The 12,274-nt window shown below is 39.8% G+C and overlaps 1 protein-coding gene across 1 annotated transcript in view; it reads left to right on the top strand.

Annotated features, from left to right (window-relative positions):
- Positions 1 to 12,274, top strand: part of dctn1b (dynactin 1b) — a 31,632-nt gene that overhangs the window by 8,706 nt on the left and 10,652 nt on the right. The window contains exons 4-9 of the mRNA XM_005746558.2: positions 1,776 to 1,807; positions 3,784 to 3,828; positions 7,682 to 7,699; positions 9,965 to 9,985; positions 11,242 to 11,412; positions 12,094 to 12,117. Of these exons, the coding sequence (XP_005746615.1) occupies positions 1,776 to 1,807; positions 3,784 to 3,828; positions 7,682 to 7,699; positions 9,965 to 9,985; positions 11,242 to 11,412; positions 12,094 to 12,117 (311 nt within the window). The remainder of the gene's footprint in view (positions 1 to 1,775; positions 1,808 to 3,783; positions 3,829 to 7,681; positions 7,700 to 9,964; positions 9,986 to 11,241; positions 11,413 to 12,093; positions 12,118 to 12,274) is intronic.

The raw sequence follows: 12,274 nt of genomic DNA, 5'->3' as shown, positions 1-12,274 counted from the left end.
TTGAGCAGTAGTTCTCCAAACTTCATTTCTCTGGCTGTTTTCAGAGGAATGTTTTTATATATTTATTTTTTTAAAGTCACGTAACACTGACCCGTAAATTGCTCAAGCATAAAAAAGGCACTTAACTTGTGTCTATGTCTCTACGCATTACAGATAACTTGGCACAGAACAAACTTTAAATTCCCATTTTATGCATGTTGTTACTAACAGCCTGTCACAAGAACATGTAATGTGCTCCACTTCTTGAATCTATATAAAATGTTAAAGATAACATAGTTTAACAGGCATAAAATTGATTTTTTTTTGCACAAATAAGGTGATTTCGAAAGACTTATTAGCTGAAAACTTGGTGTGTAGCATGTCCTTAGAAAAATTAGGAAACTGGATAAATGAAGGACAAAAGAAGTGGCAGGTCTAAAAAACATAAAACGATCTACAGCAGATTAACATTATGAGGAAATATGTTATCATGTCATGTCTTATCAAGTGAGGGACTTATGAATGTGGATCCCAATGTGGATTTGAGATCTTAACACACATATATGTGGATAACACATTATTTTCTCCCCACTAAACTCGTGATGTTTTAGTGGTAAACACTTTTTTTGTGGGATTTTTGATGGACATCTGGGCCATGAAAAGGCAGATTAAATGAGACTGGACAGTTGATTCAGATGTAACCTGGCAACAAGACACTTTTTCATTTAAAGCAGTGACGCGAAGAAAAGGCCTTGAAACGCTGAGTGCTTCTGTAAATGCTGCTATGCACCAAAATTCAAAGGGAAAGATGAGCAGTAAGTGTAGCTGACAGGTATAAGTAATAACATTCAAAAGGCTCCAGTCTATTTAGGTGAGCTACTTTTTTTTACACCCCATAAATATATTTAAAAAATGTCTGTCTCTTGTTCTGGTACCTTTTTCAGTGAGTTTTATATCCACTCTGGCTTTACCGTTATCCATTCAATGTTATTGAATTCTTATAACATGCCTTCCCAAGTCTTCCCATGTTACATCTTCATATCTTCAAATATATTCAGCCACTGTGGGTTCCAACTTTACAGTTTTCTCTTGTTTTGCCTGTTGTTGCTAATTTGCGGCAAGGCACATTGTACACATTGTAATTTTAGCTCTGCCTTATTGCCAATATTTTCTTATTTTTAAACATGAAGGGCCTCCAAGACACAAATGAAATCAATCAGCCAACTGAAAACAAGAAAATATCGGCATTGGAACATCCGGTTCTGTCGCCCTTTCATAATAATCTCTGACACGCAAGTTTGTAAACCACAATCACATTTCTATTAGTTTTATTTTGTGTGAGTGGAAGAAAGAGACATTATTCAGATTATTACTATTACACAAATCTTCCAGGATGCAGATTTTTGTCTCTCTTACCTGCTGCTGCAGCCATTATGTGAGTTAGGGCCTTTAATTTGGAACTCTGCCAGCCTGAAAGCCAGAAAGAAAAGTTATTGTCTTACGATCTGGCTTTTGTCTGAAAGTAAATGGGGCTCTGAAAGTGACGGTGAGATCACCAGCATGCAAATAACACTTTCCCTCAATAACTTGAGTAGGGAAAAAAGGGCATGGAGAAGTGAATTTTAAATAAGGGTGCATACAGGTTTCAACAGCTGCCAGTCAGGTTTGACCATCTGGTGAATGAACAATAAATTATGTTGACTCTGTTTGCGCCATAGCCTGCTGTGGGACTTTTATAACTCTTAAAGATTTTTATCTTAATGTTCTGGGAATGTGTTTCTTCTTTATCTCGTCAGAAATCCTGGAGTCAGCCAAGTCTGCTAAACTGGTGAGTCAGATAACGCTGCACTGTGACGCAAAGTTTGCAGGAAAGCCGAGGCAAACGTGCCGCCTGACACCTGAATACACACACACCCACACTGCACGTACACACATTCATGCATACAGACTCCCACCTGCACACACACACACACACACTCACACATAGACGTACTAAAGTAAGTGCTATGTGTTGGTGTTTATTGTTTGGCGATTTGCACTCTGCAGGGAGATTCATATGTGAGATATTTAATTTATTTCTGACGGCTGCTGTTTTGTTAGGTTTTGTTAGGATCAGGTGTTTGGGGAAAGTGCCTGCAGTAGATTAACATTTAATTTGGCTTCATCATAGCATGGCTGGGAATTTAAAAGGTGATTCCTACATGAAACTAGTGTAACATAACACTGTGATGTGGTAATTAGTTTTAATTTACAATAAAAAAATAGAGTAATGGGATTATTAAACAATATGGAATATTATATGAGGCTCTTGCATATTTACATCTGTAAATGTTTCCATTTAATTCATCTTAATGCAATTACAGTTTAATCTGAGTTTACCAAATTCAGAAATGTGCTAAACCAAATTGTAGCTCTAGAGCTGAATGAGTTCTCTCTGTCCAGTAGAGGGCGCCGTTTACTCACGTAAGTCCAGTGTTACTCTGCATGTTTGGTAGACACTAAGAAAAATGTAGAAAGAATCCAGCACATCAGAGCCATGACTCAGGAGTAAAAAAGCACTGATCTAACTAATAATTTATTTAGTGTGCTTGACTTTTGCCTTCACGTCAAACTGACACTTAAATCCATTGCAGTAATTTTTCATAGGAATTGTTATATGTTTTAATAGAAATCTGGTGCTGAAGAGAAGTATACTGGTTAAATTTACCTTAAACCTGCAGTCTGTTAATATGGTGTGAGTTCACTTTTGATGAAAAGAGCAAAAGCAAACATGGTTTATGGATGTGACTATAGTGATGTATGGATATCTGGATTTAAAGGAATTTTGAGAAGTTTTGGGTTTGAATTAAACTTTAAAGTTGTACACATCAAGGAAAAAAAAATCTCTTTGCTGTTAAAGGTTAATCCACTGACAGTCCTGGATTCAAATGTCAGCATTTTGAGAGAATCTTTGCACAGGGAAGAACCTGTAATGATAAGTTCACTCTGTCAAGTGGAAACCAGAACGGAGGCATTTGATTTAAAAACTATATTCCAAATTAGTCACATTTAAATGACTTTTTTTCTATGACTAGATATGTTGTTTTATTTATGCAAATTGTACAGTCATTGTAAAAAGAAAGTTAACTGTAAGGTTTCATGTATGAGGACATAATGAAAATAATCTGGTCCTTAGTAAGTGATAAAGTGAAAACAGTCCCTTCAGGTTTTTGTTGCTGTTGGTGGTTTTACAAGGTACTGAATCATGGGGTGTGCTTCTGATTTTTCACTCAGTTTTTGTTAAATATATTACAACTTGTACTGTGTCCTGTTTATTGTTCATCTCAGGTTGTGTTGATCTAATTTTAATACCTGGTAATGACCAGATAATCTTTTATGTCCTAATATGTAAAACCTTACCCTTGAAAGAAGTAGTACTTCATGTTTACATATACTGTATTTGTAGGATCTCATTGTTTCCATTTTTATTGCTTGTGTCATAGAAAATGGAAGAATAATTTTTTTTGTTGACCAGCCATGGGAGAATGGCTCAAATTATTTTAATAATAGGCAATGAAAATATTTTTACACGAAAGTGTCGTTTAATGTGTTTTTAATGTGGAGAAAATGAACAAAATGAGAATGAAGAAGTGAGTATGAAGAGATTTGTGTTTGTGAAAGTTATTGAGGTCCAACACACAGGTCCAAACCACCACAGTTCCCATCACCTCCGGCATGCTGCTGACAAACTCCTGATCTTTAACCTTCACCCTCCCTCCCTCCTCCTTCCTTTCCTCGTCTCCTTACCTCCTTTGACCGACGCAGCGAGGAGTGAAACCCAAAAAGGTGCTGCATGTTTCTCTAACCTCGGTACAGTGGTAATGTTATGATGATGACCGTAGTAACCGTGGTAACCGTGGCTCTGAATGGCCTCGCTGCTGCATGGCAACAGAGCCTCACCCCTCATTTTACCCATGACTCCTCGCAGCCATCTCTGGTCTCTGTACTGAAGCGCTCTGTGTTTGTATGAATGAAAGCTGTGTCCCATCACCTCACCGCCCTCTCTGCTCTCTGTTCGGTGCAGCTCTGTCCAACATTGTCTGCTTGGTCTTCTGCTTTCTGTGCACATTCAAACATGCTAAGTTTGCTAAGTGTCCAAAGGTTTTTCAGAGGCTCTGTGAACGTGCAGTGGTTCCTGCATGGAACCATTGTTTTTTAACAATAATGGTTACCACTTACCACCTACTGCCTCTGCAAGGTTGCATCTATAAAAGTAAAATGACACACACGAGCTAACAAAAAGGACAAAAAGCAGTCCATCATTATCATGTAACTATCTTAGACTTCTGACCAGGGATGTCAAACAGATTTTACATTATGCACCACATACAGCCCTTTTTTTGGATGGGCCAGAGTGGTGAAAATCCTCTTTGTGTCGATGTAAAGAAGTTTAACTGCACATTTAATCTCCGCAATATCAAATTAAGAAAAAGAAGTATGATTTTAACAGTATGTCTCAGGTTTTCTACATGATAAAGAAATCTGTCAACACAACTGTTACGATCTCCCCCCATCCATTAAAGCCATGGTCTGCTGTTTGGTTTGCATGGGAGGGGAGGGTTACCTGTGTCTTACAGGCTGTAAAAGGTGTAGAAGTTGTGGCAGCATGTTACCCACACTGTCCTGTAATTGTAAAGCGCAATGTTTTTGTTAATTCACAGACACACTTTTAAAAAAAATGTATAGTAGACAATGAAAAAACAGGAAATTGTCTTACTTAACTGTTTTTCTATTGGTTAATTACTTTGGTGTTGAATGAATGGCCATGGGGAGGTCTTTGTTTAGTAGGAAATGTTGTAAAAAATACTTTCAATAATGTATATCCTTCGTCACATTCTCCAAAGACCGGCCAGATTTGAGTCTTTGCCAGGCCGTTTCTGGATCTTATGTTCTACACCTTAACTTTGGACTTTTTGATTGGCAATCGATATTTTTTGCAGCAGATTAATTGCATGAAATAAAAATAACTGTAAAGATCAGGACATGTTTTGGGGTTCATGGGTTTTGGTCCTGCCCTCTCATTCACTCCTCTGTCACTTTTGGGATATTTCTGCTCAGTCTAGATACTAAGTTGTATATTCACGCATTTTTGATAACATTAACATATCTTGCAACCTATTATGGAAGTTAACACTTTTATATTAAACCCTGAAGTCTCTGTTTTTGTAAATGAGATGGATTAGTTCGGTTGTTGTTGAAAAGTCCAGTGATCCAGCCTTTGATTCTTGAATGAAAGCCTTACTAAATCACTTTAATTTATTACTAACTAAAGCATTAGTATTAAGAGAACAAACTAAATTAAACCAGTCTTTGGTGTGACCGTCACCAAGTTTCCAAGGTTGTTTTAAGCATCTTAGAGAACTGCAGTTCTTCTGTCTTTTCATGTAATCCTACACTGACTGCATGATGCTGACTTCACTGCTCTGTGAGGGCTGGACCATCTGTTGCACCACTCCCTATTACTCTTGTTAATAAAGGTCTTTATTAAAGACAGGGTGGTGTGTACATTATCCTGTTACACAATAATTTTGAGACCAGCCACAAAGTTAGAAAATATAATTTCCTTATAATATTGCATTTGTTCCCACACGTCTATCATGAGATCCAAGCTGGCTGTCCGCTGCTCTTTGTCATTCCTGGCTGACTCATACATGCAGGCGTTCCTTGAAAATGTCAGAATGCGACTGAGGTGAAATGAGCTGCCCTCCTGCCTGCAGTAACCTGCAGAGTATAGATTTCCTGTCAGCTCGGTTCTTCTTTATCGTCTCCTGGTCTGCATCTCCTCCTTGGCAAGCTGACTTTGAACATCAGGAGGGAACTTTAAAGCAGGAGGATCAAATGTTCAGTCACAGAGCCGGTGAAACTGAGGAAGAGTAGGAAATGTTAGACAAGACCAAAATGGAAACTCAGCGAAGGAAAAGCAAAGTAAAATGCTTTTGTACTGCTGTTCTGAAGCTTGACCCATAAGCCATTATTTTTCTCAGCTAAGGGTTTGGGCTTATTTATGCTTTCTGGACAGTAATTTTATCTCCTTTCGTTTCGTTGAAGCTGCATTGCAGTGACCTCGGAGGCAGCGATCCTCCCTCTGTGTGCTGGGAAAGCAGGAACCTGATACATCTCCACCCATCTCCGCATCCACTCTGTCTGTCGGCCGCTCTCACTCCATCGCTCTCAGAGTAGCACTTAGTCTGTGTGCTGGAGAGAATTTGAGTGGATTATGAAAAGATATGTTTAATATTTGAACAGGACAGTTTTCTCTAAGCTGCTCTGTAATAGATACTCATAAGCTGTTTTTCTTTCTGCCTCCGCTGCCTGACGTCCTGTTGCTTGTTTTGTTTTTTTCTCTCCACAATCAGATTCCTAATACTCTTAAACATCGCCCGTTTACTAAAACCTCATTGGACATTTTCTCCCCATGTTATTTTTGCCCATGACGTGAAAGTATTCGAGGTTTAAAACTCACAACTAATCAGAGTATCTTATACTTTGTGGATTAATCCTCTTAGATATCCCTCTCTCTTCCTGCTGAGCTGTTGGTGCAGAGCAACAGATTAGTGAGGAAGGTATCACGATTGCTTCCTTAGACGGCTCTTTAGGAGACTGTCGAACTATTAAATCTCCCTTTTAAATTAAAAAAAAAAATCCTTTTGCTACAGTTAATGTTACTTTTAAAGTTCGGATCTTATCTCTGGCTGTCATGATGTTTGCATTTCTGAGTTTTTATGTGAGGCTTTCTTAACCTCTGTACTCTGGGTATGTGTCTATGTAAAGCACGGTTAGGCGCAGTTCAAAAATAGCAAGACTCACTAAGAAAGGCAGACCTCATAAAGCCGCTCAGGTGTCGCCCCCCCCACCCCCACCCCTTTTGTTTTCGTCAGCCTCATTTTAATGAACCTTTTTGAGGATCTGCCAGCGTTGCTAGGAGATAAGAGAGGCTTGCATCAGCATGGCTGCTCATTTTTCCCTCTCACCTCCATTTACAGTCCCGCCCTCCTCTCCCTCACATCATCCCTTTCCTCCCCTGTCTGTCCCCAATCACCACTTTACACCCATCCCTCCCTCCCTCCCCCTCTCCCTCCCTCCCCCCTGTCTGTCTGTGTTAGAGGTGGTGATGAGTGGGTGAGCAGCAGGGAGGGAGGAGGGCACACAGTGATGTAATGCAGGAGCAGCTGACAAATCCCAACAAGCGAGAGAGAGAAGAGGGGGGGAAATGAGACAGAGGGTTGGAGAGGGAGGTTAGGGGAGGAGAGGCGTCTCCGGTGTAGCAGGAAACGGCAGCAGGCTGGAGGCTCGTGGCAGAGGGATGTTCGAGTCCTAATCAGAGGCGAGAGCAGAAGAGAGGTGCTGACAGAGGGCGCCGGCAAATGGATTATGAGAGAAAGAGGACATAAAGGAGGACGATAGCAGGAGGAAGGGACGAACAGAAGGAGGGAGGGGGAGCCTGGGAATAAATCGCCGCGGCCATTTGCACCACTGCAGCTCCCCGGCCTGAGCCGCTGCCTGTCTGACTGTTCAGCTTCAGCTTTCCGCCTGTCTGTTCTGAACCCGCTGTCTGTGGATCTTTGCCTGTTTTATCAGCTTCCTGTTTGTGTGTGTGTGTTTGTATGTTTCTGGGTGACCGTGTGTGTGTATGTCTTCTTCCCTTGCAAAAATGATGAGACAGACTCCTGCACCCCGGAAGGTACAGAACTCCATGTGATGCTCTTTTTCTGTTGGGTTTCTTGTGTTGATGTTATCATCCTTTTCGTTTTGTTGGCAGAGCTGTTGTAAAGGTCATGTGTCCTCATTTTGTTTAAGGTGGAATTGCCTTTTTCCCCATTTTTTTCCCCAGACCATTGATATTTAATATTCCCAGCATAAAAGTAAAAGTGTTTGCAGCTCAGCTGTGCTCTTTCTTTGACTTCTAAGTTTATTTTGCCCATGCTGTCGGTAGCTGTCCATGCTTCTACATGTGTTTGCAGTTGTTGAGTTGCCTTGTATCATATTTATTGTTTTATTTAGCCTCATCATACAGAAGCTATGTCTTACTCAAGACTATTCGTTGATTTCCATCACTGTTTGCAGATGTGGCAAACAGGCAGATGTGGTTTGAGTACAGTTTGTTCTGGCAACTATAGCACAACATGGTGGTTTAAGAGGACTGACAGATCTTAGGTGGTACAGCTATAAGCTTGGGCAAGTTTCTGTTGGATGGTAGTGCTTTAATCCAATAAAGAACAATAACGAGCCAAAGCCCAGATGGAGATGGATATTGATTGAGTGTACTGAGGGCAGATAGTGGAAGATAATTGGATGCAACAGATCATTTTACATGAATATGGTAGAAAGTATACAAGTGTCTGGTTAGGCTTGGGTTAAGTTTAAATCATCATCATAGACGTACTTTAATATGAAGTGATAGTCACAAGCAAAGATTAATATTGTTAACTGTAGATTTATTGTAGCAGTGCCTGAATGCTTCAGAATTTTCTGGTATCGTCAAAGATTGTTTCCTCTGTAATTTAACACTAATTACAGGTAACAGAGACAATGGTTAATTGGTACATTTGTAATATATTAGAAATCTTTTCCATGTGCAAATCTAGACTTACTAGTCGCAAGACTTACTTCCAGGATCTTTAAAGAAAATAATTTGAACTTTAGTATGTTGTAGAAAAACAGACTATGATTTTAATCTGCTGAATAGCGACTCAGTTTCTCAGTTTCATGCCGCTGGAAAATAATTAGGTCATGTAACCTGGGCCTAGAGATCAGTCTATGAAGCCCTGATAACCTTTGGTTAGTTGGGGAAAAATTTATTTCTACCAGTCGAATGTTGGAGGTTTTTTGCTGTTAGTAGGTGAAGTTGGGTTACAGTGCTGTACCGAGCACCTCCTTGCAGACTTATGAAAGATGCCAGCTTGTCTGCATATACTCCCCAAATACTTGCTAAGCAGTCGTAAAACTGCAGAGTGTAACACAAACCATAAATGGAGACCACCAAAGTAAAAGTTTTAAAATGTATTGCTTTCAATCTCTTATTTTGGAGGCATTCCCAGTTTGCATAAGTTTTACTACTGGTAGTGGTTAGATGGCAAGTGTTTGCAGACAAGTTGGTATCTTCCATGAAAACTGTAGTCGGCCGTGGTAGTCTGCTACCAAAATCAATCACAAGGGCATTTGTGTTGCCGCAACTTTGCAACTGGTTTCAAAAACCACTCTCCAACCCACTGAGGAATACACATTCCTCACAGGGGATTGTTGGCTAGTCTATAGGCCTGGGTGACTGAAGACTTGTGGACAAGTTACCAGGGAATCTATAGTTTAACTGCATTTGTCATTGTCATCCTCGAGGTAGGAAATCAAAAATAGTGTAACCCATGTGTGTTATACAGTGCACAGTGTTTCTTTACAAGCTCAACTGCAAATCCTGTCATCCACCCTGCGGTGTAGCATGTCTGAAACACATGTTGTACCTGAATGCTGCTGTTACCTCAGCAGTATGAGTGTAGTTCGACATAGATGAAGCTAACTGAGATACAATGCGGTCATTGAGGTCACAGCGGCAGTACCAGTCAGTGTCTCTGTTGTTGCCAAGACTGTGGTCATATGGGTGGATGAGATGAGGCCCAGAGATGAGTTAAGACAATAAAGATCATTAGAGAAACAGAGCAGAGATCTGTGTAGATGTTATTATGATAGATGATAGTAATATAAGTAGGGGCGTCTTGTCAAGAAGAATACATTAACAGGGTTTCAACTGTGAGTGAAGCAGCAAATATTCAACAATGGCCTAAAGTCATATCAGCTTCATCCACTCATTCTTACTTTTTATTTTTTTGGAATCTTTCTTTACTATGACTTTGCCTTGAATTACTAACCCTGGTTGTTTGTTTCCTTCCCTTCCCTCCTCTCCTCTCCTCCTGCTGCCCTTTGACCTTTACCTGCTTCCTCTCCTCTTCTTCAGACCACGGCCAGAAGGCCAAAGGTGAGCCCAGTCTTCAACATCATCAGGGTTTCCACCTTTTGTCAGCCTGCGTTATTTGAACATGCGATTATTATTTTCACTTCACGAGGCAGATCAGATTTATGCACATAACTCGTAACACGAATCGTATTTTTGTTCAAAAGCATAAAAGATGGTCCACTTTAATCTTACAGATTTTACACTTTTTAAAACATCTTATGTTTATGTCAACACTACATTTATTCATCTAAAGTTTGCTTTATTTCTTATTGCTTTCCATCTGCTGCACACCTTTTTTCATATATTTTTAGCACTTCTCATTTAGTATTACATCGGTATTTGTTTTCTCTATTTTAAGGTCTTAATTGTGTCTGAGGTCACTATTGAGGTCTACTGAAGAAGGGCCCATTTGTATATTTCTTTGGGAAATTTACAACAGCTAATAAACAACTCAGTCAATTTTTAGATAAACTGAAATTCTCTTTTTCTGGTCTGAAGCTAACAAAACAATGAGCATGAATAATCAGATATCTGTTAATATACTGTATAGACATTTAATATTATACAGGTGTTCAGGTCTCAGCTAGCAGAATAAAAAAATGTAATGATAAATAATTTAACAATTATTTTGATGTAGGTGATTTTATAGAGAAGCTAAATCCAGCCCCAAAGTTGAGTTAAATTAATAAGAGCACAGTGCAAAAGTGGTGAACTTTACCCAATGTCTTTACATTTCGCTTGGAAAGAGAAAGAGGTGCAGTGATTAATTAAATCATGCACAAACATGAAAGAAAATGCAGCATCTATGGCAGAGTTCGTACAATTTTAAAGACCGTGTTGTTATGACCATGTTTTATTCTTCAACATATTTATTTTATTGAGCTATACATTTTTTTTTGCAGTCTGTTAGTAACAATGTGCTTAATGGTGCAGTTTAAAAGTTGTCCTGTTTAATCGGGATCCTTGGAAAGAAAATATAAAGAAATGAGGGAAGACTTTTCCACAGCACTGTAACTCAGTCAGATGCAGCTATTAACATTTCTCATGGTGCTTCTTCTCATGTTGCTTGTAGACACCACATCCTGAATCACAGCTGTCAAGCCAAAAAAACCCCAACTACAATAATTAAATGCAGTCAGCTTGCAGAGGGACACCTTTTTTGGCCTCATCCACACAAATGATTTACTCTTAGCTGCTTTTTGCAAAGTGTTTCTCTCTTTAAAAAAAAAGAAATGTAATTCTTGTTGTTGATTGGACTTTTTTCTCGATTCCTTCAGCAGCCCAGCCGACCTGCAGGAGGGAAGGGGGCCGCGTCTGGCTCGGCTTCAGCCTCTGCTGGGGAGATGAGCAGCAGCGAGCCCAGCACGCCGGCACAGACCCCCCTGGCTGCTCCGGTCATCCCCACCCTCCACTCCCCTGGAAACCCTCCAGCTCCCATCCCCAGCAAGGTCAGTGTGTGTCTGGATCAGAAGTTCTATTCACCCTGCGTTGGACAGATCTGATGTGTTTTACTGTTTATCTATACATTTTTCTTTTCTTTGAATGCTTATTGACCCATTATGAAGGAAGCTTCTGTGGCAGCACTTAGTCCACAACAAGTATTTATGCGAATGAGCAAAGCCTGCTTAAAAAGGCACTACCCATAGTCACATTAATTCATTCATACATTTTGTTTAGCAGGATTTAATGTACCACCACAGTCAGTGGACTCTGAGTATAACCCACACAAGCCCAGCGAAGGAGTAAAATCAGATGTGACAACGTTGTCAGTATCTCTCCTCTAAATTTAAGTGTATTTTTTGACCCAGCTGTCACTTTGTGTTGACATCATCCAGCAGAGTCAGAACGAGAGCCGAAGGCCTGAAACGCTTTTTAGGCAACGTGACAGAATTTACCTTTGTTTTTGTGAATTATCTGCCTGTTAATGTGCTGATAACAAATCAACACCAAGATTTTATCTGTGTCTCTCGTTTTCTTTTGCATATTAAGTTGTATTTAAACATCAGAGATTATCACATCAACCTTTTGTAAAAATCGCCTTCTGAGTGTGTTGTTTTTTTTTTGTTTTTTTTTTTTAATGAAATGTTAAAGTCGGAATAATCAGTCTAATTGGTATTTTGTCCCCTCAGGAAGATGTCACTATGGAAACACAGGTGCAGCGAGGTGGTGTGATGTGATGTTTCTGCACTTGAAGTATTGAAGTGTTGTTCTGCTCTCACTAACGTTTTAATCAGCTGAGGCGTGGCTCCTTTTTTAACCTGTGTGTGTGCAGTGATTGTCTCTGCTGCACGTTTATCACAGGATTCAGAG

Source organism: Pundamilia nyererei, unplaced genomic scaffold (genome assembly GCF_000239375.1).
Source record: "Pundamilia nyererei isolate P.nyererei 1_Seehausen unplaced genomic scaffold, PunNye1.0 scaffold00179, whole genome shotgun sequence".
Taxonomy (NCBI): Eukaryota; Metazoa; Chordata; class Actinopteri; order Cichliformes; family Cichlidae; genus Pundamilia; species Pundamilia nyererei.
This window is presented reverse-complemented; position numbering and strand designations above follow the sequence as displayed.